The 25,748-nt window shown below is 43.6% G+C and overlaps 1 protein-coding gene across 2 annotated transcripts; it reads left to right on the top strand.

Annotated features, from left to right (window-relative positions):
* The first annotated feature begins 86 nt into the window (after nucleotides 1-86).
* LOC122537082 (bicaudal D-related protein homolog) lies at nucleotides 87-25,638 on the top strand. Of its 2 annotated transcripts, XM_043670022.1 has the most exons (5): nucleotides 88-1,948; nucleotides 19,659-19,991; nucleotides 21,669-21,838; nucleotides 22,720-23,032; nucleotides 23,476-25,638. In XM_043670022.1, exons 1-5 carry the CDS (start codon nucleotides 1,709-1,711, stop codon nucleotides 24,094-24,096), a joined length of 1,677 nt encoding a protein of 558 aa, XP_043525957.1. In that variant the 5' UTR covers nucleotides 88-1,708; the 3' UTR covers nucleotides 24,097-25,638. The 2 variants fall into 2 exon arrangements, with proteins under 2 accessions (XP_043525958.1, XP_043525957.1); XM_043670023.1 differs by lacking the exon at nucleotides 19,659-19,991 and having other exon boundaries at nucleotides 87-1,948.
* The last annotated feature ends 110 nt before the right edge of the window (nucleotides 25,639-25,748 follow it).

Raw genomic sequence — 25,748 nt, 5'->3', positions numbered from 1 at the left:
TGGGAGGATTTCTACTTGGCTGAGGAGCACGGCGCACGATTCCGTAATATTTATTTTCTACTGGCGGCTAGTGAGTCATTACCTGGCCGACCACGGTGCGGCGAGCTGGTCGCCTCGCGTGTCCGTGTCCTTCTGCGCAAACAGTGAGTTCACGGTGACGCTACGAGCCGCTCGAGGTTCTTCTGTACAGAAAGGACATACAAATTCGTCCACGAATTCGGGAATATAAGGAAGGAAAGAAGGAGGCGAGAAGGAAACCTTGTTGTCCTTCCACAGTGATCGAATCGATTTCATCGCGGACCAAGTGCAAAATAGAATGGAATACGAGAGTGTCGAATTCGCTGTGCAAGATGTTCCGAACCACTGACGTCACATTTATCGAAGGATAACTGAAAATAAGTCTGTCATGCTGCGAGGATTATACGTCGATATCCGTAAAAGTGAATCGGAAAATACGATCGACAGCAGACTCTGATATTCCTTGACGTGTCGGTCTAATGTCTAACGTCGAGTACCAAGGTAGCACGTTGAAATTTTACTGGCAGCCGAATGCAATTTGTGAATCGATCAGTTGTTATGTTATGAGCAGTGCGGCAATTTCTGCGTGTATGCCGTACCTGGAAACGATCGCGAGCAGGACGGTAGAGGGGTTACGTCCGTACATTATACCCATGCTGATCGTTTCGAAGCGCGGTTACATTGTTGACTTTCTATCGGAGAGCCAGGGATCGTTGCTGCTTCTACGTTCGCGTGTAGTAACGAGGAAACGGAGCAGAACAACGGAATTAGTCCCGTAACGTTTCACCTCGTTTTTTTCACGCGTACGAGATGTTGCATTGACAATTGATCGACAAACGATCAGTCGAATGTCGATCGCAGTCAACGTGTAATTCACTCGATTCGTGTGTTGCGGCTTTTTGTTTTTCTGATCGCGTTGTGAGTACTTAGAAGTGAGTACGCGCGTGTACGTGTAGTGCGTCGAATCGCGTGTATTGCCTCACGATTGATGGAAGCGTTCGAATATAATCGTCAAATAATTAAGTCGGCGAATGTGATCACAGCTGATCGGGAGGAGACTTTACTTGATCGGCGAGAAAACCTGTTTGGATTCCGATGTAACGTGCACGAGAGAGAAAAAGTGAGCCTCTACACTACGTGTCTCTACTATCGCACACGTCGTGCAATTTATTTACAATAATCGAAGCTGTGACTCACGTACAGTTGTCGCTGCTTTCGTTACGCAATCGTGTATCTCGAAATGAATTGAGTTGAATTCTGAATATTGAGACAACCAGGCAAAATTTCTGAATCGCAGAAAGAAAAGTTACAGTTTCTACGGTTTGTTGAGAGATCGATGCAATACCGATCGTCTGGATACCATATGCGACGATTCAATGAAAAACGAATATCGAACAGCCTTCAGCGACATTATTTCTCGCATATGATCGATTTTAGATATGCATTTACTTATCAATGTCGTTCACTATCCAAACAAGTTCCGCCTCGTACGTGACGTACAATCTACGCTACTTCTTTTCGATTGTTGACGATTGGCGTATATACCCGCATTCTGAATGTTACAAATGACTTTGACGCGTGGACGATCGACCACCTGGTTTTGCGTGTGTCATTATTACGAACGACGATAAAGGTCACGCGTTACTCTGGCACGTGACACTTGTCGAGCACATAACGACTCGCGAGCACGATGCTGCCGAAAAAGGACGGCCATCCAGAGCCGTACGCTCTAGAGGACATGATATCCGATCTCCAAGCGCGACGAAATTCCTTCGACCAGGAGGACCTCGAGGATCCGGTGGAACTTCTGAAGAAACGCGACAGGGACCTTGTTTTAGCGGCAGAATTGGGGAAAGCGCTTTTGGAAAGGAACCAGGAATTAACTAGGCAGAGTGAAATCCTCGTTGAGGAGTACTCGTCAAAATTAGAGGTGAGTTTCTACGACGCTTCGTTTCGACGTTAATCCGTTGGAATAACTTATTTCGCTCGAAGCATTCTATTCTCGTTACTAGACTTCGTTAATCGATACTTGAATCAAAACTTCAAGAGAAAGAGATGACTTGTGCGAGACGTTTATAATAACTTTCAACACGGTGCAAATTTTCCATTGCGTGCCGTGGAAAGAATTGTCCAGTAATAAACGTACCAAATTATATCGTGAGAGATAACGCGTTTGATAATTGTGCACGATCAAGGTAGCTTGTTTAATCAGAAGGAAAAATAAAATCTGTACGAGACGATAAAATGTGTGATTGTCGCGCGACGTAGGTTTTTCATTGAAATCGATGTATGGTACGGCTGAAAGTGACGCGACGTAATAATTCGTCGGAAGATTAACGGCACCGATTCGCGTTGCGTAAAGGAAGGTTTTATTAGATTAATCGTGGAGGCGTGGCTTGCCTCTAGAGTTCCCACACAGACCGGTTACACGTCGTTTCATTACGCTGAAAGCTCGTATCAAAGGAGTCGCCGTATCATCTCGTATTAATAGAATAAAGCCTCTAACTAATCTATGAATAGCGAAGAGTTATACGACGCGACGATTCCGCGCGTAAATCGTTAAAAAAAGAACCTAATCGTTCGTCCTTACTCCAAATCGTACTAAAATATTATCTTTTCACAATTATTCTTATCGTAAAAGCTCTCTTAACCTGTTTACTGCGTCTCACCTGTTTACTGAGACTGCGTGTATTTTTACTATACGTGCGTGATAAATCAATTTGATCCCACGAAGTGAAGTAAAAATCATGCGATTTTGAAAGAAAAGTTTCGTAATGATGCGAAGTTTTGTAATATCGTAGTAGATCTTGTTCATATAACATTTGCAGCATAAAATAAAAACAAAAAAAAAAAGAAGAAAATACCAAAATTGCAATGTAGGACAGTAAAAACTCGACCAGTAGTAAATATTTCATATTCAAGCGTTCGATTGGGATTCGAACGTTTCCCGAAATAGTTGGAGTAGCTGCCACAAGCGGCGACCTATTTACTAGCGAGTCAGAAGCGAATATTGTCCGATTTCCCAGGAACGAATCGGGGGACGAGAAGAGAAAAGAAGAGAGAAGAGAGGAAAGAACGGAGAGGAAAGAACGAGAAAAATGAAAGTCGAAATGCACGCTTGCGAGCAGATAAAACGTTTCTCCGCGGATTTCGCTGGAATCGGGCCACGGGGCACGACTCTGAATTTTAAATGTACTTTTTACGATCGTCGGTGCGATGGCGATCCGAGATCGTGGCGAACGATAAATTTATCTGCGAGAACTAATGGGAATGCTTGCTGACATTGAGGGCCGCGCCATTCGTTGATAAAACTCGTCGTCACGTTTGCCGATTTCATTTTTCACCTTGTCGCTTTCGCGTTCGAGGCGACGCTTTTGTTTCGCGATCGAACGACAGGTTACTTTTCTCTTTCGACGTCCCGATATGGCTGCGATCGACAGCTGTTCAGGAATAAATAAAAAAAAAAAAAAAAAAAACAAGAAAAAGATTTCACACGATACGCTCTTGCGTCTCGTATCTATAAAACCATGCAGAGTACATTTCAATTTTTTGTACGAGAACGCGATGAATCATACGTTTCATTTTCACGGCAGAGTAGTTTCAAATTGTGCTTCTCTGAAAGAAACACATCATCAAATTGACAGGTATGTTAATAAATTTTGCAAGCTTCTCGTTGTTCTCATCGCTAGTTTTACTCGAGCCGAGTCACTTTCGTGTGTCGTGTAACTCGTAGTTTGTAGAAATGTTATTAACAGCGCTCTGTTAAACGATGATAAATGGTTTTCTTTTTCATGGACAAAAAAACCACGGATGTTTGAGATAGAAAACACGGCAGTCGCAATAATCACGAACCCTCCTGTAGAATATTCGTAATTTTCTAGAGCATTCGATGCGATTTTATGTACGACGAGCTTTCTACGTACGATTTTAACGTAGGAACCTCACGCGAGATCATTGCCACACGTAAGATTTATATATGCATTCGTAACATCTATCGCTCTGTGCGAATGTAAAAGCGTAAAATTGAGATTTTCGAGCCACGTAACACATAAAATATTCGAAATAAAATACAGTGACGAGTAGGAAAAGCCTTTATATAAAGTATTATATATACTGCGTTTACAGTACTTTAAAATACATGGCGCACACATTTTTAAATCGTTTCGCGATACAATTAATTGAGATTGTAAATTTCTATTTGTACAATTGCCACTGTGCTCGTTTTCATGTTTTGGGCGGCTGCAACAATTTTCTATTTAGGCACCATTTCTTTAATTACGTTGATAAAAATACGTATTCGTACTTAAATTCGCAGTCTACTTGTTGGTTTTAATCGAGCCACGGAGTGCAGAGCATGTAACCTGCTGACTTGGAGTGCGTAGTAATACGCTCGTGGACAGAAAGCCACGAAAGCGTGGAAACAAGTCACTTAGGCAACGTAACGTCAAAGACAATGCCCGGTACCACGCTCTGCCTGCCCGCGTACCCGCTTCTTCTTCTATCTTTCCGCCTGTCACCGTATTTTTGACCTCCGTAGAACACGCTGTGAGCACGCTCCTGTGTTTCTCTTTTGTCTTTGGTTACAATGCTGGTTACACGTGCTGTCTGATTCGCACATTTCAAACTGAGATTTCAGTTCACTGGGTTACATTAATCTTCGTCTTACTTAAAAAAGAAAAAAAAAAAAAAGAAAGAAACAATGCTTGGAACGTCGTGAAATTTACATAGAGAGCAATTTGACATTAGATGGATGATTTTGCTCGGAAATAGAGTTTGCATTTTTTTGGAGAATTTTGGCCAAATATGATTTGGTTTTTTTTTTTGAGCTTGATTTCTCGTTTCCAGATTTGTTTATTTATTTATTTTACGGGATGAATCTCTTTGCAATAAAATAGTAAATAATATAAAGAAAAGAGAAAGAGATATAATAATAATGAGCAAGTTAATTAAATAAAATTAAATTAAAATTAGATTAAAGTTAAAGTACCGAGATGTCTCAGTGCTTATGCCACGAAATAGAACCACATCGTAGGGTCAATGTCAAGTAATATTCCAAGACTTTCAATTTTCATTTTTCAATATACGTTGAGATATTTGAAATTTCCCATCTGTTTTAAGTAAAATTTATTCAAAGAGAGCAGAGAGTTTGCAATTGTGTTTTTATCATTTCGCTTCTTGCCTTGATTTCTTTTCGAGGAAGAACTCCACCGCGAAAGACGAGACACGCGAACATTACGATTACTTTGGCGTTTGCTATTCTTTTTATATTGCAACGCGTTGCATTCCACAAGTGACTATGGCTTTCTTTCGAACGGATCTACGTGTCTTCCGCCTCGCTTCCGGATATAATTATTGCTTGCGTTATAAAGTTCCGCGAGAGAACGATATTTATTTTTTTAACGACATAGAATCGCCGAAGAAAAAGCGACACACTCGAGAGAACGATATTTCATCGGTGACACGCCGCATTTCGGTTGTGACAATTGTGCAGAGTTGATGAAATGTCGCGTCATCGTAGTATGGAACGATTTTTTTTTATATTTGGCGTGCTCGAATGCGACATGTGTGGATGAATTATTCCTGAAATTAACGATTAGTCTACGTTTCTGTCCTCTTCCTTTTTTCCAGTTCTTCAATTTATTCTCCACCGCCTTTAACAATTTCACTTTCACGATGCTCTTCTTATTCATAAACGACTCACGACTCGTACGTGGACTCGTTCGAACACAATTTAGTGCAAAGCGCGTGCATGAATTGTAAAAAAAGAAGCCTCGCGTAAAAGAAATGGGTATGTCGTGTCTTCGATTGAACGGCTACGATGTTCGTTTCCGGACGTTTTAATTAGAGGCGTTCGTATTACTTTTACAAGTTCGCGTTATCGCGTGCGCGGTGTATCGTTAAAGTTCGTAAGTTACGTAAAACCCTCGAGAAAGCATTTTAAAGCAACGACGATCGACCAGTGGACGGTTTCCTCGACGATGTCCGACTTGTCCGCTCGTTCGTTTCTTCCATTTCGTATCAATTGCGCCGTGATTAACTCTACGCATTTGCATGAATTGTGAACAATCGAGCGACAACTAAACAGTCGGTTGATTCTTCATCGACAATCGGTGTCGACGCGTTGCAAAGTATGCGATTATTTAATAACAATGCTTTAATAACATTGCTCTGTGCTAACCCTTCCATGGTCGAACAATAAGCAGTAGTATGATAATCGAGGGGAAGGAATTTTAATAGCGAAAACGGCCAGTGAATTTATGCGTAGATGCGTTAAAACGGCGCCACTTGTAATTAGTCACGGAAGAGTTTTGGAACTTTGAAATTCAAATGCCGATTTTTCACGTTGATTTACCAGCGATTATTAGCTGCCAGCTTCGAGCGACATCGACGGTTATAAGAATTGATAATTCTCTTATTAAAAGAATTCGAAAATCCGATTTCGTTAACGAGACAAAGTGTTGCGAATTTAAAGATCTAAAGATCTTGCGCGTTTAATATTCACGTGGCACGGTGTTGTAACGCTTGCTTCATTTTATACAATTACGAACAGAATGTAATGTGGTAGCGTTGGCGTTGGTTACAAAAATAATTATTCGTTATATGCAATAACGAGACATTATACTAACACGAGAAGCAACTACACTCTACATGGTTGTGTTACAAATAAACCGCAGTATGCTAATAAATATTCATTACGTAACAGGGGAAAACTGTCTCGAGTTTCGCGTTTGAAAAAACGTTTATTGCAACTGCAAACTAAGAAAAAAGAGAGTAAACAAACGTAAAGGGTTCCAAGGGCCCCATTCATCGAATCACTGAATCGACCCAGCTTTCAATCAGACCGCAGATGAAAAAACCAGATAACACAACGACGCCGAAAGAAGAAATGGGTTGAAGCAGCAATGAAATCGAGCCCACTGAGTTTGCCTCTCGTTGTTGTATAATTGGCGGTCTGAAAGCGGCGGCAGAATAGCCGCGGCACCGTGTCGGCAATAAAAAAAAGCGGCACTTACACGGCTGGCACAGCCGAGATCTAGAAAGCCGAGATTCCACGGGCCCCCCTGCAGCCGGTGACCTGGGAATTCACGAGCGCGCGAATTACGCGATCTGCCTATTTGCTCGTGGCGCTATCCCGCCGATTAGAGATTCATCAACCTCGCGATAATTAGCCTCGCGGGATCCCTCTTCTACGCGATCGTTCCTCTAACCATTGGCGCGCGCGTTCGTTATTGTTCGCGTTCGGAATATTTCGCCACGACGCTCCTCTTTTCACGTCGGCGAACACATATATGTACGTAGAAAATGAACATCTGGATAGACTGTTAGCGCAGCGTTTATAAAAGTCTATCCGTGAGAGTGAAGCGTGCGTTCTGCAACCGCTGTCCATCTGTTGCTCAATTTGTCTAGGTTCTCAATCATTGGCAGAAATCATTAACCTAGGAAAAGCGAGCTCCTTTCAATGGTAAACGTTACAAATAATTCAGTCGACGCGATTAAATTTCATTTGTTCCTCGATTCGATGAGAAATTTTCAATGGGCCATTATACAACTCCTTAAGAATCTTTGTGAGAAAGTGCGAAGTAACGAAGGCTGGTCGCGCGGTTCTAGCGTCAAGCTTTTATGGAAACAGTATTACGATTCTAATGTCAGTAAGAAAGTGCCTCGTGAGATCGCGGTTACGCGATTGTATGGTGCTCTAGCGTTGCTACGCCTTTCCCTTTAAATATTTATCGCATTTCCTCCGAGAGTTTGACGGCTTTTCCCTCATCGGCTTTTCCCTACTCAAGCAAACTCGGCTCGCTGCTTTTCACAACTGCTTTTACACAGATATGCAGCTCTTGGTCGAAGAACGACTGAAAATTTTCCTTTTCGCGCACAGTGATATCTTTTCTGAATCGTAGAAAATTCGGATACGCGGATTATTTCCTCCGTTTGAGAGACACTCGACCCGCCGGCGGTAGTTTGACTCGAAAGGATGAAGTCCGATGCACAAGACTGATTTCAAGAGACAGATACAATTTCCACGAAGTAGAAGAATGAGCATCCACGTGTGTTGTAACGACGTGCTCTCAGACACGGACAGGACTAATTGCCATAAAATGAGGTGCCGCTTGTGACTCGAAGTTTAAGGGGGAACGCGAAACAGACCGGAAGTCCTCGAAAAAGCAAACCGTTACCTCGCTATCCCGGAGGAACGTTCTACCCTCTTTCCTTCGCTTGTTTACTTATGAACGCATTAAAAGGAACGCAAGTCTCATGGATCTCTCTTACTGTTATTTATTATTGGTATCTTCCGCGGGAAACACACGATGGTCATCGGTGGAAAATTCACTCGAAACGTCGGAAAACGCGTGCTCCTGCTTCAAAGAGCAAAATTCGTGTTTGGGGGAAAGTTTTTAACGACACTACGGAAACTCGAGCCAGAAGAGCACTCGCGCTTTTAATAGCCCGTTCTAAGTGGATGTCGTTGTGCGCTCTGCTCGAGGAAACGAACCAACCAAACGAATGTAGTTTCTTTAAAAAAAAAAACAAAAAAACGATCCTGAGCATCGTTCGAGTCGGGCCAATCGTTACGATATCGAATCTCTGTCGCGAACACCAAGAAATTTCGTCGAAATATCATCAAAACAGGTATGTCACGCGATCGCCAGCGAAACATTAGACACCGTTAGCCTTCTACTTCGATTGGTTCTCCTTCTTTTTCTTTTTTTCTCCTCTTTGTTTGCCACTCTCTTGCAAACAGGCACGATTAATCGCGTTTATACCTGGTGGATCGTAAAGCCGCGATACTGTACCTTCAAGACGTGTAAAAAAGGGAGAAACAGTTGGTAGAAATGCCTCGTGGGTAGTCGAAATTAAAAGAGCGGAAAGGAGCGCGCCGACGCGTTGGAAGAAGTTGAACGTGGTTTGTCACGAAACAGGCTAGTTAGAAGCTCCTGTACCGTTAGACGGAAACACCGATTGTTTGTTTTCAATCTTGTTGCACCTCGTTCGTTATCTCTCGCCATTGTTCCGCCGGTTTCGCGGTGGCTGGTGCTCGCGGACGACGGAGAACGAGCATCCTCGTACGAGCGAATACGAGCAGTTGCAAGCCCGTTCCACGAGTAATTTCCTTGCAAACGAGTCGAGATGCAGTGAAATTGATTTGACGTATCGAAATGTACCGTGACGCTTTAACAAGATACACAAGTTCGGAGTCTAACTCCGAAAAGTGGCCCTGAGGTTTGATCCTTTCTATTACACTTTGGGATTCAGACGGACAGGCTTTCGTAGGTTTCTCGTTATTTCGGGTTATTTAGGTTTAATCGAGGCGCGAGGATTATAGTGGTTGTTAAGTAGAACGATACGTAGAGTGTATGAATCATCAGTTTGAGGAAAGTAAATACCAATTCGAGAAATTCTAGCGTTTCACTCCAGTTCTTCTAATTGTTTTCGCGTCTGAAGCGAAATGAATTGGTTTAACAATTCCTTGCTTCGTGTTGACTTACGTAACTGTAATTCTTCTTTAGAATTTACAAAAGAATAATCTCCAAGAGTCATTTTTGAAAAGTAAGAAATTATTAAGTCAAATTCGTTTCAAGATCAAGCCCACGCAACTGAAATTTATGATTTGCACTTTTAATCCCATACTTGGCAGAAGTTTCTGGTTAACTTTACGATTGCCTTGGACTGCCTTTGTTTTCTCAAACTGAAAAACATCAAAGATAGAATTTATAGATATTATCAAGTGGCATTTAATTATCGCACAGTGTCCGCCGTGAGTCATGTTTTCATTACTTTCGTTACTCGATTACTCGACTCAATTGGGCGCGCTTTACGACAAGGCAAATTTCGTGATTACGTCGTGCTCTCGGATCGTTGGTTTTCCCTTCGTTCTCATAATAGTTGCACGGCCACGGTGCGTGAATAAAGTGCGTGCACTCTCACCTGTCGGTGTCGAATGACGACTTGAAACGGGAGATGGAGTACGCTCGTTTCTCGAGACGCGGTTTACCGCTTAAGGTACCATTATAAAATAAGACAATGATTTTTCTTGGCTGCATTATCGATCCGGCTTGTGACTATTTCCTCATTTCCCACGATCTCGGTCGACGCATGGCGCTACGACAAATGCGTCGAGCTCCAGACCAGTCGCAGTTACCATAAACGAGTGGCATTTTCTTCTTTTATTCTTATTGTCGTTTCGTTTTATTTAAACCGAATGCTGCCGTCTTGTATCCTCCCCAGATGATATTTCATCCCATTTTTACTTCAAATCCAACACGATCTCAGCGTCGTCTGAATCAATCTTTTTTTTCAACTGTTTAAATTAGCGAGAGATTTCATTGATTCTGGCTTTGAAAGTTGAACGACGTTGGAGTTTCGAAACACTCGGGAAATTTTAAACTTTCGGCGTCGATCGAGGCGCGCGTTACGCGACGAATCGATAAGATAAAATGCTCGGCAACCACTTGTACTTATTGTTCGTCGCATCGTGGCAGCCTTGATACATTTCGAAAGGTGCACGAACCGCAAACTCGTGGTTACTCAACATCGCTGTTAATTGCCGGTGAGTCACATAAGTTTTGTAAACAATAATACTAGCCGCGGTAACAAAGTGGCGGATTGTCGCTGACACGATGTTGCGACACCGACCCCCTTCAGCTTCTCGTAATCAGCCTTCAATCTCATTAATCGTGGCTGTTACTTTCGCCAGATTCCACCAGATAATCGCCAGCCTTGTTTCCCAGTTACGCGATTTTCCTCCGCGGAGCGCGCGTCACTCCGCATAGTTTCGATCATAGGCACGCAATTACGCTAACGCAGCGTCCGTGCACATCATTTACCAGCGTTTTGCGCAATTTCCACGAGAGTCTTCTATTGGCACGATAATTACTTAATAACACCCTCGATTTCGGGCACAGATTGTTGCTATGAATAGCAGACCGTTCGAGATGGTCGTTAATAACGCATTGTGTTCGCGTTCACGCAGTGGATCTCCCCGGATCCACTTTCCTTCTGTGCAAAATCTGATGAACTCGAGCCGAGTAGCAGATTCAGCCTTGTCGATAATTTCGTTTTAGTTTCTTAGATGACATATACAGGGTGGGACAGGTGGTGACTCTACGTCAGAAAATAAGAAAATAATTTGGTATAACATGTTTTTATCTGGCGCTCGGTTTTCGGGAAAATCGACTTGAAAGTTTGTTCATCTTTGAGTTTCTACGCAATGAATTGCCTTCGTGGTTAGAGGATGTACCCTTAGCTATTACAAGGAGTATGATTTTCCAACATGACGGTTCAACGCCACATTACACGAGGCAGGTTAAACATTTTTTAAATCAAACGTATTCGTGTTGGATCGGCCGCGATGGTTGGCCACCAAGGTCTCCGGACTTCACGCCTCTAGATTTTTTTTTTATGGGAGCATATCAAAGAACAAGTTTATAAAGACAATATTTCACAATATTACACATCTGAAGCAAAAGATCATGGAGGAATTCGAAAAATTAAAAAAACAATATCCGCTTACATTCCGTTCAGATATCATTAATTCGTCGAGCAAACTTATGCACGAAGCAACGAGGAGGACATTTTCAACAATATTTGTAATAGTGTAATACTGTATCGTAGTATTGCAACAGAAAGTAGTAGAATAGGGGGAATAAAAAATTAATTATCAGTAGAAACATTTTGTACTGCTTTAACCACACAATAAATAATGTTCGTAAACACTATCTCTGATGGAGACAATCGCGGTAGAAGAATGGACGACTAAATCGTTCACAAAGATGAACAAACTTTAAAGTCGATTTTCTCGAAAACCGAGTCCCAGATAAAAGAAAAAGTATATAAAATTTTTTTCTTATTTTTTGACGTAGAATCCCTGGCTCGGTGCTACGAATTCCGGCCCACCCTGTATATTTCGTTTCCAGGTTTTAGTGCCTTCTAGCGAGCGAATTTCCGTGTCGACGGAGCCACGGTTTTCTGGCCAGTTTCAACCTTCACAAACATTGCGCAAAGTCTCGTTAGGCGAGCCAGATTTTACTACGGCTCGTCACAGCAGATTGAATATTCGATCGCGTGAACGGGCGTCGATCGGGAGCCACCTTGGAGCTGGCGGCGAGAGACGGTCGCGGATTCGAGTCGACGCTGTCGCTTACGTAAAACGATAACGCGATATCGAAGTTGGCGAGGCCGTTATCCGTTGCATTGTGCGAGCAATTAAATAACAGACAACGGGTCGAGCGTTGTTTCCAGTCCAGATTATCGAGTATCGATGAGAAGTAACCGGTGATCGCACACGTTCGACCGACGTATCGCACCTGGTTAGGTGTTCACGTGACTCTAATTGCACGATCGCGCGTTTACGTATCGAGAATGCGATATCGGTTCGTTTCTCAACGAAGAATATCGCGTGCTCCTTGACGGCGCTCCAGTTTCATCGAAGGTTTCAGCAAGAATCCTCAAGGTACCAGGAACGTGGACGCAAGAACCCTGGAATTGTGTTCTTACGAGAGTCGAACGCAATCGAACAAGAGTCACGCTTCGATCCAATTAGCTACTATTTCCCCTGATGAAGCGATACTCTGGCCGTAATAGGCCCGGCGAAATTACACAACGTTATAACTCCGATCGCCACACGGGTTTCCTCTGGTCTCGTCCGCGTTAATGCTTATAGACGTATCCGGCTTTGCTGTTACCTAGTCGCTATTGTTACGCGAGAACCGTAAGAACATCGCGATTTCAGAGTCAAACTTTCTCATTGGATAAAGGTCGCTTTCGGAGCGAGTATTCTCGATGAATGGAGTCTACGAATTTCTAAAAAGTTCGATCGCGTGACCGATCTTTTTGCGAATGCGCGTATTCTTCTGCACCGTGAATCCAGATAAAATAAACTGTCCTTTTTCTTTCTTTCTCTCTACTGGACACAAGGCGGCAATTCATACGTGCAACCTGTAAGAAACAGCTTAGTGGGTCAGATTGACTTAAAAAATGTACTTTTACGGAGTAAACTGGTTACACCGGTGCGCTACTTGCATATATAACACTGACAAATCACTTCGCGGATTTATAAACAATTTTAACAGAAACGCACGTTTCGCACATTCCGTTTCGATGCAAAAAGGTCAACGTAATCGATCGCTGAGTAATAGTGAAAGGAGTACAATGAATTTTTAAAACAATAATCTAATAATTCCTAATATAAAATCGGACAGACATTATAGATTCTAATAGTATCTATATTTTTTAAATGATATACTTTTACCCAGACTACCTAGATTTCCACACATTTAATTTCTAATTACATTCTAAATACTACATTGTAATACTTTGAAATTGCACAATCCGCAGTATACTTATACCTGCAGTTTTCTTTCTCTTTTTTTTTCTTTCTTTCTTTTTTATACGTTAATTCACCGTTTGGAGCAGATCGCGCAATCCGCGGATAGACTTGTTGCGATACTACGCGATCATTGCCGGGCTCGTCACGGGCCATTGCCTCTCCATCACGAGCCTCTCCACTTCTCCATCTTTCCGTTCTTGAGAATTTACTTGGCACGATCGTTTTCTTCTGAGAGAAAGTGAATGAGGAACGGTGTAACGCGAAAAAATGAAGCGCGAGTCCGAGGCGCAATGCGTCACCGCGAAGTGCAATACCAATTAATTTGCTATTATCGCGATCTTTTCGCCTCATTTTTCTCCGCCGACATTCGCTACACCCGTCAATCACAGGCACACGTGCACGATTTCTTTTGACGAGCATCGACTTATACCTGGCGGTGTGCGCCAGTTAGATAATATTCGATTAGTCGTGCACGAGTTCGGGAGCTGTTTACCTGTCGAGCGTTTATTTGCAAAGGAGATTCGCGGGAAAGTGAAATGGAACAAGTCAAGTAGAAAAGGAAGGCACGAAGGAGACAAAGTGTTTTGTTTAGGGTTAGGGTCGAACCATCACACTCTAGAAATTTTCGACCGTCCGTTTCGATCGAGAAAACGATTCAGCATTTTCTGAACTCCATATTTTATTAAGAATTTCTTAATCTCTCAGCAGTGATAATTTTCGAACATTGCATTCGTATTTCCTGCAGATCTCTCCCGAGTTAAGATTTTTTAATTCTCACTACAATTCGAATGTGTTTTGTTAATTCATAGCTCGTTGTAATATTTACTGCTGCCTTACAGTTACACGGCTGAGTCACGCTGAGTTTCACTCGAAGGTATTCTTTGTATCAGTAAGTGGCCACTAGTTTCAGATAGTTGCTATTTCTGTCCTTTTCAATTTCATCGCGCCAACTTGCATTATCGTGATACTCTGAAAAAATACAATCAGCCAATCAGCCTCGTCAACACAGAAAGAGTTATCAATTTTTCCGCAAAAAAGTGTATCGTTCATGTAGACAGCTCACTTGTTACGCTTTGTTAGTCTTGTACTTTCAACGCATAACTTTGTTTCCTATTCAATCTTGATACTCTTTTCTGAAGATCAACGCGAAGAAAATATCGAGGTTCGCTGTCGTGCTACGTGCTAAATAGAGTTTGCGTCGCATGGCGATAACGTGTGGCGCAGATTGCGAGTCAAGTTCAATGATTGCACAGTCAGTTTGAACGATAATGGGGCAGTTTGCCAAAAACCACGAACTCGCACGAAAATTCACGGCCTAGTTGGAAAAGATTTAGAAATTCACGGCGAGCTCGTTTCCGAGCAAGTAACGACATTTATTCTCAAGTACAATGATATCGCAACGAACGAAGAAAACAGTCGGCAGTTGCGAGTTGTTAAGTCGTTTGTTTTCTGGTTGCAATTAAGACACCGATTATGACACCGTGATTCGTTTCGTTTGATAATTACGAGGTACGTAATTACGTCGCGCAGATTCTGCGATTGCGTTCTCCGTGTCGTTTCGTGCCTTTTGTTTTAACGGCGGACCCGGAGGAAGAAGGATCGCCGTCGTAAGAAACAAATTCGCGGGAAGGTCTTAGTCACGTAATTAAATTAGACGCGGTACGCAGATTGACTCCGCAACGAGGAAGGAAAACCACACGGATTGCTACACGCTGTAAAACACGGCGCGTTCGTTTCGTTTTCGCAATTGGCGGATCGTTAGTGCTCGTTAACGAGGAGGGATGGGCGATGTTCTTCCAACAGCTACGTCGACTTTTGATACTCTTTACCTTGGAGATCAGCTCGACGTGGCTCGGAGTCTGAGTAGGAAAAAGTCGAACGAAAGATTCGAAAGAAGTTCCACGTAGCAGGAGGAAAACGAAGAAGCAAGCGACGTTTCACAGTTGGAGTGGTATCGCGCGGTCTGGCGGGACACGAGGAATGATAAATCGAAGATCCGCGTCCATTCGTACCAGTCACTGTTCTTCACTCTGCTTCCTCGTTTCGGTTATTTCCCTTTCAATCGGGCGGATGTCTGTTTCTTCGAGCAGAAAGCGACAGGAGCTCAGCCATTAAATTAGAAGTCCGATAAAGTGTGTCGGCTGATGTATTACTGGTCACGGCTGTATAATTAGAATAATCTCCTCCTCGTCGTTGGTTTTCCCTTTAACCAGCTGGGAGAGGGGGGGAGGTGGTTATTATTCGTGTTCTGCGAGACAGAATTGCACGATCGAGTTACTTCGTAGCCACGAGAAATTGAAATTCAGATTTTTCGTTCGCCAAATCGATCGAACAGCCTGGTCTGTTAGTTTTGATATACGAGCACGGTACACGTATATATGAAGGTTTTACACTCAATTTTTGCGCCGCAATCAACAATGTGTTTCAAATATCGAAGATTCTTTTTCTTCTTTTATCGAGGAGAGGTCTTTTTTTCGTGATTGACCGTTTGCTAATTAACTTTATCCCTTGACGAAAGTATGCCGTCACGATGCAACATCGGCATTAGTTTGGCGTTAGTTTCGATGTCGAAAGAGCTGGGGAATAGACACGGGAGTTAAACATCGAACGTGAATCAACTGATACACGGGCCTTGCCACGTGCACGTTTTCACAACGATCGGGCACTGTCTACAATCACGCACGCCACTCGGCTCATGAATACGTACGTGCAGCTTGTAATCGAGCTCGAATCGAATTCAGCATTCGACCAAAAGTAACAGATGCTTCAATTTACAAAAAGCACAGAGTATCGGTGATTCATCTTATCCTACATCGAGATAAAGCGGCTGAATCCGCTATCTCGATAACAATGTTATCGATGTCTATCTTGCGACAGGTTGCACACAGATTGGAAAAGAATGAATAAGCGTGTAAATTCTATTTTGAGAATTGTTGAAAATTGAAACTGAAACCTCCATATCCGGTTTAGTCAAACTGTTTAGAAATTGAAACTTGATCGTTCCAATTGAATTTGAATCCAATTGACATATTCTCAGCTGATTGTAAGCAGAACTAAGTGTACACACGTAGAATCTCACGAAGCTTGAGTTGAATCCCCGGGAGGTTAAGCGCGAAAAATTGGATAACACACAGTGGACACGAAGATTGTAGGGGTGTTAGAAACAGTATTTCCTGAAGCGTATGGTAGCGCCATGGACAGCGGGATCACTGCAATCGGAGTAACAGTCGCGTTGGAGAACGTGATGGAGATTTCGTGACTCATGGATCTCCGCTAGCCGCCTCCGGCTCGGTGTTACATACCTTATGGAAAAAGCGCGCACATGACTCTCTTGTCTCTCCTTCGTGCATCGCACACGTGTTTGCCTTTCTGCTTTCTGTCTACGTACGGTTCCGTGTGCTGTACTTTCCACGTACACCTCCCTCGTTTTTTTTATTTTTCTTTCACCTTGCGTTTCTTCCATGTCTTTGTGCACCTGAGAAGAGTTTAACCACCTTAAGGTGGATACAATCGGCGGGGCTTCGAATTAGCCGGCGACGTTTAAGTTAAAGCCGGAAAAGATAAAAGGCTATTTCGTAGCCAGTGTTCTACCAGTGCGGTGAAATGTCAGGCGTGCGAAGCCACTTTGAAATTTTCCGAAATTATCGAACCTTTAAAGACGTATATTGTACAACTTTGATTGAAAACTATCAAGTGAAGAAAATTGAAATTTCTTCATTCTGTCTTCTTTGTTCAACGTAAAACGTTTAGTATTTCCTTGATATGTTTAATTGCTTTAACTTGGAAAATGAACACGGAATAGTTTCCAACCTCCCAACTCGATTTTAAATTCTCCTGTTGCTTCCCCTTTCTGTTTTCCACGAGACATGCAATTACCATCTTCGAGTTACCATTAATTCGAGGATGAAATTCATCGGTGTTCAATGATTTTCGAACGACCAGAAGGCTTTGACTACGTCGGCGATCGGTCGATGAGTAACCACGGGAGACCAAGGCCGTACCTTCTAGCTCGATAAACTCCACCAGCATCGAAACGCGCGATCGTTGTGTGCGGGGCCGCAATATACATCTGCATTTTTATTCGGTCTCTCGCGAATACATCGCGCAATTTTCACGGCAAAATTTCATGCTAGCGTTGCGTGGACGCAAGCGGATTAAAATTCCGACGTTCCCCTGTGAACCAATCATCGCCAAACCTTTCGTTTGCCTTTCGTTGACTTTATTCTCTTGGACAGGCTGCACAACAACAGCAGCGAAGTTACCCGGCGCGGTCGATTATTTTCTAGCCCCTCGATTTCATGATTTATGACCGCAAAGTTCAGTCGCAAGTCGTGCCGCAGTCGATTACATCTAATCGTTTATCGAATGAAATGAGTTAATCTAAGAGCATGATCGATCTATTGGATCACGCGTTACGACGATGGAAATAGAACAATTTCGATCATAATTAGGCTGCGATACAGTTGAAAGTCAAGCACTCTGATTAAAACTCAGACGGACGAAATTGTCCATTATTTCAATGAAAAAACCAAAGTGATATTAATTACAAACAGAGTTGAACTGAAAATTGTTGTTGTGTCACGTAGCGCGTGAACGAGTAAACGTTTGTCACTTTTTAGAAAATCTCGATCGATAAGTTAAAAGGAAATACGTGTAATTAAATAAATATAAACTAGATAATCTCGTCCATTATCTTTCCATTAAATTAAATCAATAGTTAACTCTACAAGTAAGTAAAAAGAACGAAGCTATATATCTTAACGCTAGAACTAGAACAAAATGACCGCTATGTAACTTTCCTTGGAAATTCGATAGTGTATTTTTAGTCATTTAAACGATTTTCGAAAAATCGTAGAATACGCAAATAAAGTTTGTTGTTGTATCATGAAGTTAACACTAGTTTATCCTATTATAAAGTTAATACCAGAACTAAGACAAAACGACCAATTTATAATTTTTGTTGGAAATTCGATAGATGTAAATTTTTAGTGATTCAAATGATTTTCGAAAAATCACAGAGTGCACAAATAAAGTTTATCGTGTTGTAAAGTTTTTCTATGTTTCTTTTTTTTCATGTCCTTGACGGAAACTTTGTGCTTCAATCATCGGTTAATTTTCAGTATTAATATTCGCCGTTTTCCTGACCACAGATCGTATTTAAAGAGTTAGTCGCGAGTAATAACAAATCGGAGAAACCGGCGCGCAATGCTTTCAGTCTCAACGATGATGAAAGTTGTATAGGAGCTTTGGCGTTCTTACGAAACGCCTAAACGTTTGTCCTTTCACCGGATCTCGCTAACAAGTCCCGAGCAATCAGACAGTCGTCGTTGAACCTGAAAGAAGTAGGCGAGCGTCGAGTGGTGGCTGGTGAGTCAGCGGGTGTGCGTCTTTTTTAAAATTCGTCCGGCGACGTCACCGCAGAGACACATCGATGAAACGAGCCTCGAATATTTCGAGGAAACGAGACGAACTGATCGAGAGAATCCTGTTTCTTCGATATTCCAGTCAGGGACGTTTGCTTCGAGGTCGAAGGTAGCCAAGCGATTCGAGTTGCTGATTCCACGAACGCCGCCCGAGCTAGACCGCCGACGTTCTTTGCAGTTTGTTCTTCTTTCTCCTGTTTTTTTTATCACTCACAATCAGTATCGCCGGGGCACATTTCTCACCGTTATTATATCGACCAGACGGCGTGAATAAACGTCCGCTTTCCTGGATACCGAGAAAGTGCAGCACTTTCCGTTCGGATGTACTTTCGAAATTAGATATTCCGTTTAAGATCGTTTGCGTACGCACAATCCTCGAAGGAAGGGAGTGGCGATAATCTCTCCGAAGCTTGGGAAAAACAGCGAACGAGCAGTTTGCATTTCGACTCGTTGCTACTTTATGCCGAGCTGGACTCGAGTCTCTGTTTCTCGAATTTCAAATTCTTCAAATTGTAAGTATCGAGTATTTTTGAAAGGTTATGCTGGATATGAATCCAGTGAGCAGGATTAATGTACGTCCTCAAATAATAGACCTTATCAATATTGACTCGTTAAAGATTATTACCATCTCGGCAAAGTATTTGTACAATTTTTCTACCAGATAAGATCTAGAGTCCTATACATCGTTCTCAGTAAGGTTGTATCTACTGTTTTGAATCCCCTGTGTAGCGGCGTCATTTGCATACACGTATAGATAAACAGAGTCCAGTGTTTCGACACGTGCGAGAGCGAAAAGTCTCGACAACGAAGCACGCGACAGCCAGCCTAATTGGCTTCCATCGATCCACCGTGTGTAATAGTCTTAACGTTGGCGACGTTTGTTGTCACAGAGTCTGGAACAAGAGAGGCACCTGCTGCGGCGCAAGCTAGAGGAAGCGAGGAGCGAGCACGAGGCGAGAACGCTGGAGCTTCAGGCGGACGTGGAGACGCTGAGGAGTCAGTTGGAGGAGCAAAATGAACGAGCTAGAAGAGCGGAACGGGATCAGGCGACTCTCGTCGCGGAGCTCACCGCGCAGAACACGAGGCTGGCCGATCAGCTGAGAGAGGCCGCGAAGCAGGAAGAGCAGCTGCTCATCGAGGTCAAGGTGCTCAGGGAAAAGTGTGCCCTCAGAAGTACCACGCTCCAGGATCACGTCAGTAGCCTGGAGGTTCTCAGAGACGAGGTAAATTAAATAGTTTCCCGAGGCTCAAGCACGTTCGCATTAGCGAACGTTACTTTCAATTCAAGCATGCTTAACGTGACTTTGCTCGAACACACATTCAAACGTCACGTCTCGTATTTTCATATTCGTTCTCGTCAGTCAAGCCCGTTCACTTCGGCAATCGCACTCGTACACGGGTAGCTGGAATTCACTGCCACGAACGTTATTACTCTACGTGACTCGAAGTATCTTTTCACGAGCTCACTTGAGTTTGGTTCGTCAGGTGGTTGGCAATTTATATATTACAAGTCATCTGACTCTTGTCGTCTCGTCTTATTTCTGATTACTTGTAAAATCAAATTGATCTCGATTCGAGCAACTTCGTGCCCGGTATCGGTAACTCGAATGAAAATGAAAACTGGCGAATTAAAGTGAAAACCGACGAATTCAAGCAACGTGAATTCAATTGACTTGAGACTTTCCAGAATTTTATCGTTTCATCGCAGTCGTTAGTTTATTTCCCTTTGTTCCGCTCATTGTGCATCCGCGTATCTTCAATAAGTAGTCGTGTCGAACGATTCTCTGGAGCCTCGTTTGTTTTTGCCTACGATCGTTGGATAATCGCGACTAGATTATTCTTGGGAATCAAGCTGGTTGTTTACCGTTGCAACCGCGGTTAATGGATATTGTTCGGAGTCAGGAAACGTTGAATATGTATGATCTCTCTTTCTCTCTCTCTCTCTCTCTCTTTCTCTCGAGATCAATGGGCTGTGTACGAGCGTCTAATCCGAGGCAGGTCGCGAGAGGAAATACACGTAGCCGTGAGAAGTTCGCGAGCTGTGCAGCAACTCCGTGGCAAACGAGTGTCGTGACCCTCGACGATCGACTTAACTTCGCCTCGTCCTTCGTGGCTGCGCCCTTTGTTCTCTTCTTACTTGCAGCAAACTCGAATTTCAGGAAGTACCCTTCACGCGCGAATTCCCTTCGAGTAATATACTCGTTACACTGTCTACACGTTACGTCGATGTTATTGATTATATACGTCACGCTATCGACTATCGCGAGCAGCGATTGGAGAATGATTCCGCGAGGAATCTGAATTTGAATCAATCGCGTATAGAGTCGATTACGTGTACTCTAGTTTCACGATCCGTTATATTCTTTTGCGATCTTCATCTGTCCACAATTTCTCTTCAACGAAGACGTGTTAATTATAATTTCACTACTCGCAAATTGAGGCGTATCACTGAGGAAAGTAACAGATGACAATCTTCCTCTAGGCTTAATCAATTTATCCTCGTGGAGGTTAACTTGCCCTTGCTGTATCTTGAAAACTGTTTCTCGTGTCAGTCGAACAGAACGATCGGTATTCCCTTTCACGTATCTATCTGTTACAAGGTCGAGTAGAAAGAAAGGAGTGATACGTAGTATCTAATACCAACTAATATCAGCTCTATGTCTCTAATTAACATAGTACGGAATTTCACATTGTCAACGATCGTACACGCGCCTGTGTGTATTCAGCGTGCTAGTTTCTCGTTCTTGCGAGAGAACCGGAAGCGCGTGCTCTGTGTAACGTGTCGTCGGTTGTTCGTGTACGAATATGCGAACGTAGGTGAATAGACCTGATAAGCCGATTGGCACGAACGAGCCGAAATCGAATGAAAACGTAAGCCAGTTACGTCGAACGTGTTCCAGGTACAGCTGGTGTCTGCGCAAAGAACAGAATTAGAGAGGAGGTCCTTGGAACTGAGGGAAGAGAGGGCGAGGGCGATGGCGGCTCTCGAAGAAGCGGAGGATAGAGCCGCGGCCTTGGAGCGGCTCAGCCACGAGGCGGAACACCGGGCGAAGATGGCTGAACGTGAAAGGTGAGATTCATGCGTGTTCTTGCTACTTAACCTTTTAACCCGTTCACGTAGAAATCTTTAATAATTTCTGACAATAGGTTTCGTTTCGATTCTTGCAAACGCGAATATGAAACGATCGAGAGATCTGACAGAAATTAAAAACTTCCATGTTGGTTGTACTTCTTTTGTTTACGATTAGAGAATAAGTAAGGAATTCGCAATAATTCTTCTCGTCTCGATCCACGATATGATAGAATAATATCTCCATGTAATAGTTAAGTATCTCACCGTCTGTTAGAAAATTCATGCATGTTCCTGCCACTTAACCTCTTAATCGGCCTGTTTACGTAGAAATCTTTAATAATGTCTCAGGATAAGTTTCGTTTCGATTCTTGCGAACGTAAACATGAAACGATCGAGAGATCTGACAGAAGTTAAGAGTTTCTTTCTTTACGATTAGAGAATAAGTGAGGAATTCGCTTCGTTTCGATCCACGATATGATAGAATAATATCTCCATATAATAGCCAGTTAACTATCTCACCAGTTAGAAAATCGTAGAATTGTCCTTCTCGATCCTCGAAGCCCACGCACAACCGGTTGTTTCCCCGGTCGTGTAGACAGAAGGGGCAGCAGAAACCCATGCTTGTCCGTTTCAAATGCCTACGCGTGTCTTTGTTCAAGTTCCGCGAGGCGGACTCGAACTGAAGAAACGAAGGAAGGTTTTCCAGTCACTTTAAGCAGCGGTCGATTCTTCTCGAGCGCGGTAATCACGCGTTGTTTCTCTCTGTAGAAGTTTTACAGCGGATCGAACGCTTTGCAGAGCGAACGCTCGCTCGTTGGATCGAGAAACGAGAGGAATTCGATTTCACAGACTTTACAGTTGATCGATCGAATTCGCAGGGACGAGCTGGCGGCGACATTGGCGGTGATCGAGGCGGAAAGGAGAGGTAGATCCGGCTCGATACAGAAACCACCGAGGTCCCTGCAGGCGGAGATGGAGTGCGAGGAGAGCGGAAGCTCGCTGGGCGATCAGGAGGATCTGCGTGCAGAGATGGCGAGGGCGGTGAAGCGGTTGAAGGAGTTGTGCGTCCATTTGAGACGGGGGGAGGACGACTCGGGTTTGCAGAGCGACTGCGACGAGTCGATGCTCGTGATCAACACCGCGGAAGCGGAGGAGGCGAACACCAACGGGCAGGATACTCTTGCCAGCTCGGTAAGGGTCACCCATGTCGCGCTTCTTTTGTTCTGCGACTTCCGGTTTCCGGGGCAATACAACCGTGGATCTTAAAGCGGCCATTAAAGCTCGTCGAACGTGCTTGGTTCACCGATCAAAACACGTGGTCTGATAGTAGATAAAGAATGGAGCGTGACTGGTAGTTTTCAAAGAGCTCTCTACGTTCGTACGTAAGTACGTATAGTTGCAGTACATGATATAACGCTTCGACGTGCCCCGGTGTTTGCAGACTTTATTTGCACGGTTGCTTTTTCATCTTGCCTGCCGCGATAAGATTATTCGCAATTTACCGCCACAATAGATATCACCGCGATATCTCTCCGCGATCGATTCGTGTGATTGTACTCGCAAACGGTCCCGCCATATGGTCTTTGCACTGACACGAGCGGTTTCTTCGATTCCTTTTTTTTTTCTTTTTGCAGGCCAGTTGTCCCGGCGCTTTGTTGGAACTGGTGGAGGAGGTATACAACTTGGCTCTTTCCGGCAGAGGGGCACCAGGAGAGCTCGGTTTGGCCGTGGAACTTCACAGGGTGCGCGAGGAGCTCGAGAACACGAAGGAGCAACAAAAGCAGACGCAAGAGGAGCTGAAGAGGCGCGGAGAGGCTCTGCTCGACATGACGAGCAAGCTGAGCGTCAGCGAGGCCGAGCTGCGCGGGGTTAAGGAAGAACGCGACAGAGCTCGGGACGACATGGAACACTCGCAGTTGACCAAGGACGAGATATTGGCCCAGGCTTACAAAGTCAGGGACCAAGCTGTGGCTAGGAAAAACAGGGCGGAAGTGGAGCTAGCTAAAACAAGGATAGACGTTCTTCAAGCTAACAGCCAGCTGATGGAGGCCATTCAACAGAAGATCGAACTTAGCCAACAGTTGGAACAGTGGCAAATGGACGTGCAGTCTCTCGTGGATGAACATGTCCGAAGCAAGTTGATGCCTATCACGAACTCTATCACCGCGGCGAACTCTGAGAATTCGGAAATCGCGGCTCCGGCGAGAAAGAAGAGGAGCACTGGCTCGTCGAAAAAAATGTTCGGCCTGTTTTGACGCAAATGACTGTTCGCGTAGACGTGGTCGCGCGAAACGAAACAGCCAAGGGACACCGATACATATAGTGCACGGTGAGAGAAGAAGACTGCGCTTGAAAAGAAGTTCGTTCCACGAGATGAACATTTCGTTGTGGCGCCAGCGTATCAGGGACCATTCGTCCGCTCATCTCTCCGCCACCTTCGGAGGTAGACTGCTGTTTTTCGAAATTGAGCGGCAAGCGATAGCCATACAGCACGCGCTCTGTGCGCGTCCTTCACGTTTTCACGATGATTCGTACCAATTATTAGATAGCTTTCTCGCTGGCAAAAGTCGCGAGATCGAGTCTCGATCTCGAGCCGTTTACATTCCCTGAGAAGTAGATTTTCCTGGCGTGGTTAGGTCTGTCCTAATCGTTCTTGACAATAGATTTATTTATCGTTATTTTCTTTAAATAGCCAAGCGTTGGATATACAAGACAACGAAAGAAAGTTCCTTCTTTCTAGATGTGCGCGCGATGCATCGAGAAAAGAAGGAAAGCGTCAGCATCGGCAGATCCAAGCGATTGCTTAGCGTACGGCGAGAAGCGCTGACGTACTTTTCTCCTTCCGGGCAAACGTCTCGTCATTCCCGTCAATCGTGAAACGACTCGTTACCACGGTAAAAACCGATCTCTAGTGGCATCTTCTCTCGCAAAGATCTCCGGACTTGCGGTACAAACTTATCATTATTCTAAGCGATGCGTTTAAACGAGAATTGTACTTTCCAACTCCCTAGTACTTTTTTCCTTTCGTTGGATGCGATCTACAGAGACTTGATTCCTCTTTTTAACACGCGGCTGTAAATATAAATTGTACAAACGTATAAAACATTTGTGAGAGAATGGGAACTTCTTATTCGATTGTGATACGAAATGTAATAATGTATATTATCGTCGTGTTACGATAAATTTTACCTGAATTTACATAAGATGGCGCTATCGTTATTACATCGAGCAAAGGAAGATCGACTGGGTACAAAAATTAAATCAAATTGAACTTCAATATATATATTGGAACGGAATTTCCTCTTTTGATTCGCTTGGATTTTTCTTGAACAATGTCCGTCCATCCGTCTGTCCGAATGGATCAGGAAGTTCGAGTAACTGTAAAACTGTCAAACAAAGAAGAAAGACATTGTCCGGGATAGCGGTGAAAGTCGATCGGCCAGGCTATAACCCTACGAACCTTTCGCTGTGCAGCGACAGTGTAATAACAGTGCTAGAGTTTTCGACGCGCCGGTCGACTGCGATCTCGACGATGTACCTCGATATTTTTTCCTCTCCATTCCAGTCTGAACGCTTAGCTTTAATTAACGACCGGCGTTAAGTAACAACGAACGAAGCGGATCGGTTAACGCGCCCCAGCAACATCTCAGCTCGCGTTCGCGTCAGTTAGCCTTCTTTGTAAATTAACAAACGAGCCAACCGCGCTCGTTTACTAACTGTATTATAGCTATATATGACTTCATCTGATCTGAACGATTGTGACAACATATTTATTTAATAAAATTCTGTTTTACGGATCTGTTGTCTCGTGTCTTCAAATCAGCGCGAGCGTTCGTCGGAACATTTGCAACGCAAGCTTTCCGATGAGAATTGATCTCGATTTCTTTTCCGCGAGTGGTGATTTCTT

Source organism: Frieseomelitta varia, unplaced genomic scaffold, assembly GCF_011392965.1.
Source record: "Frieseomelitta varia isolate USP_RPSP 00005682 unplaced genomic scaffold, Fvar_1.2 scaffold_886, whole genome shotgun sequence".
Lineage (NCBI taxonomy): Eukaryota > Metazoa > Arthropoda > Insecta > Hymenoptera > Apidae > Frieseomelitta > Frieseomelitta varia.
This window is presented reverse-complemented; position numbering and strand designations above follow the sequence as displayed.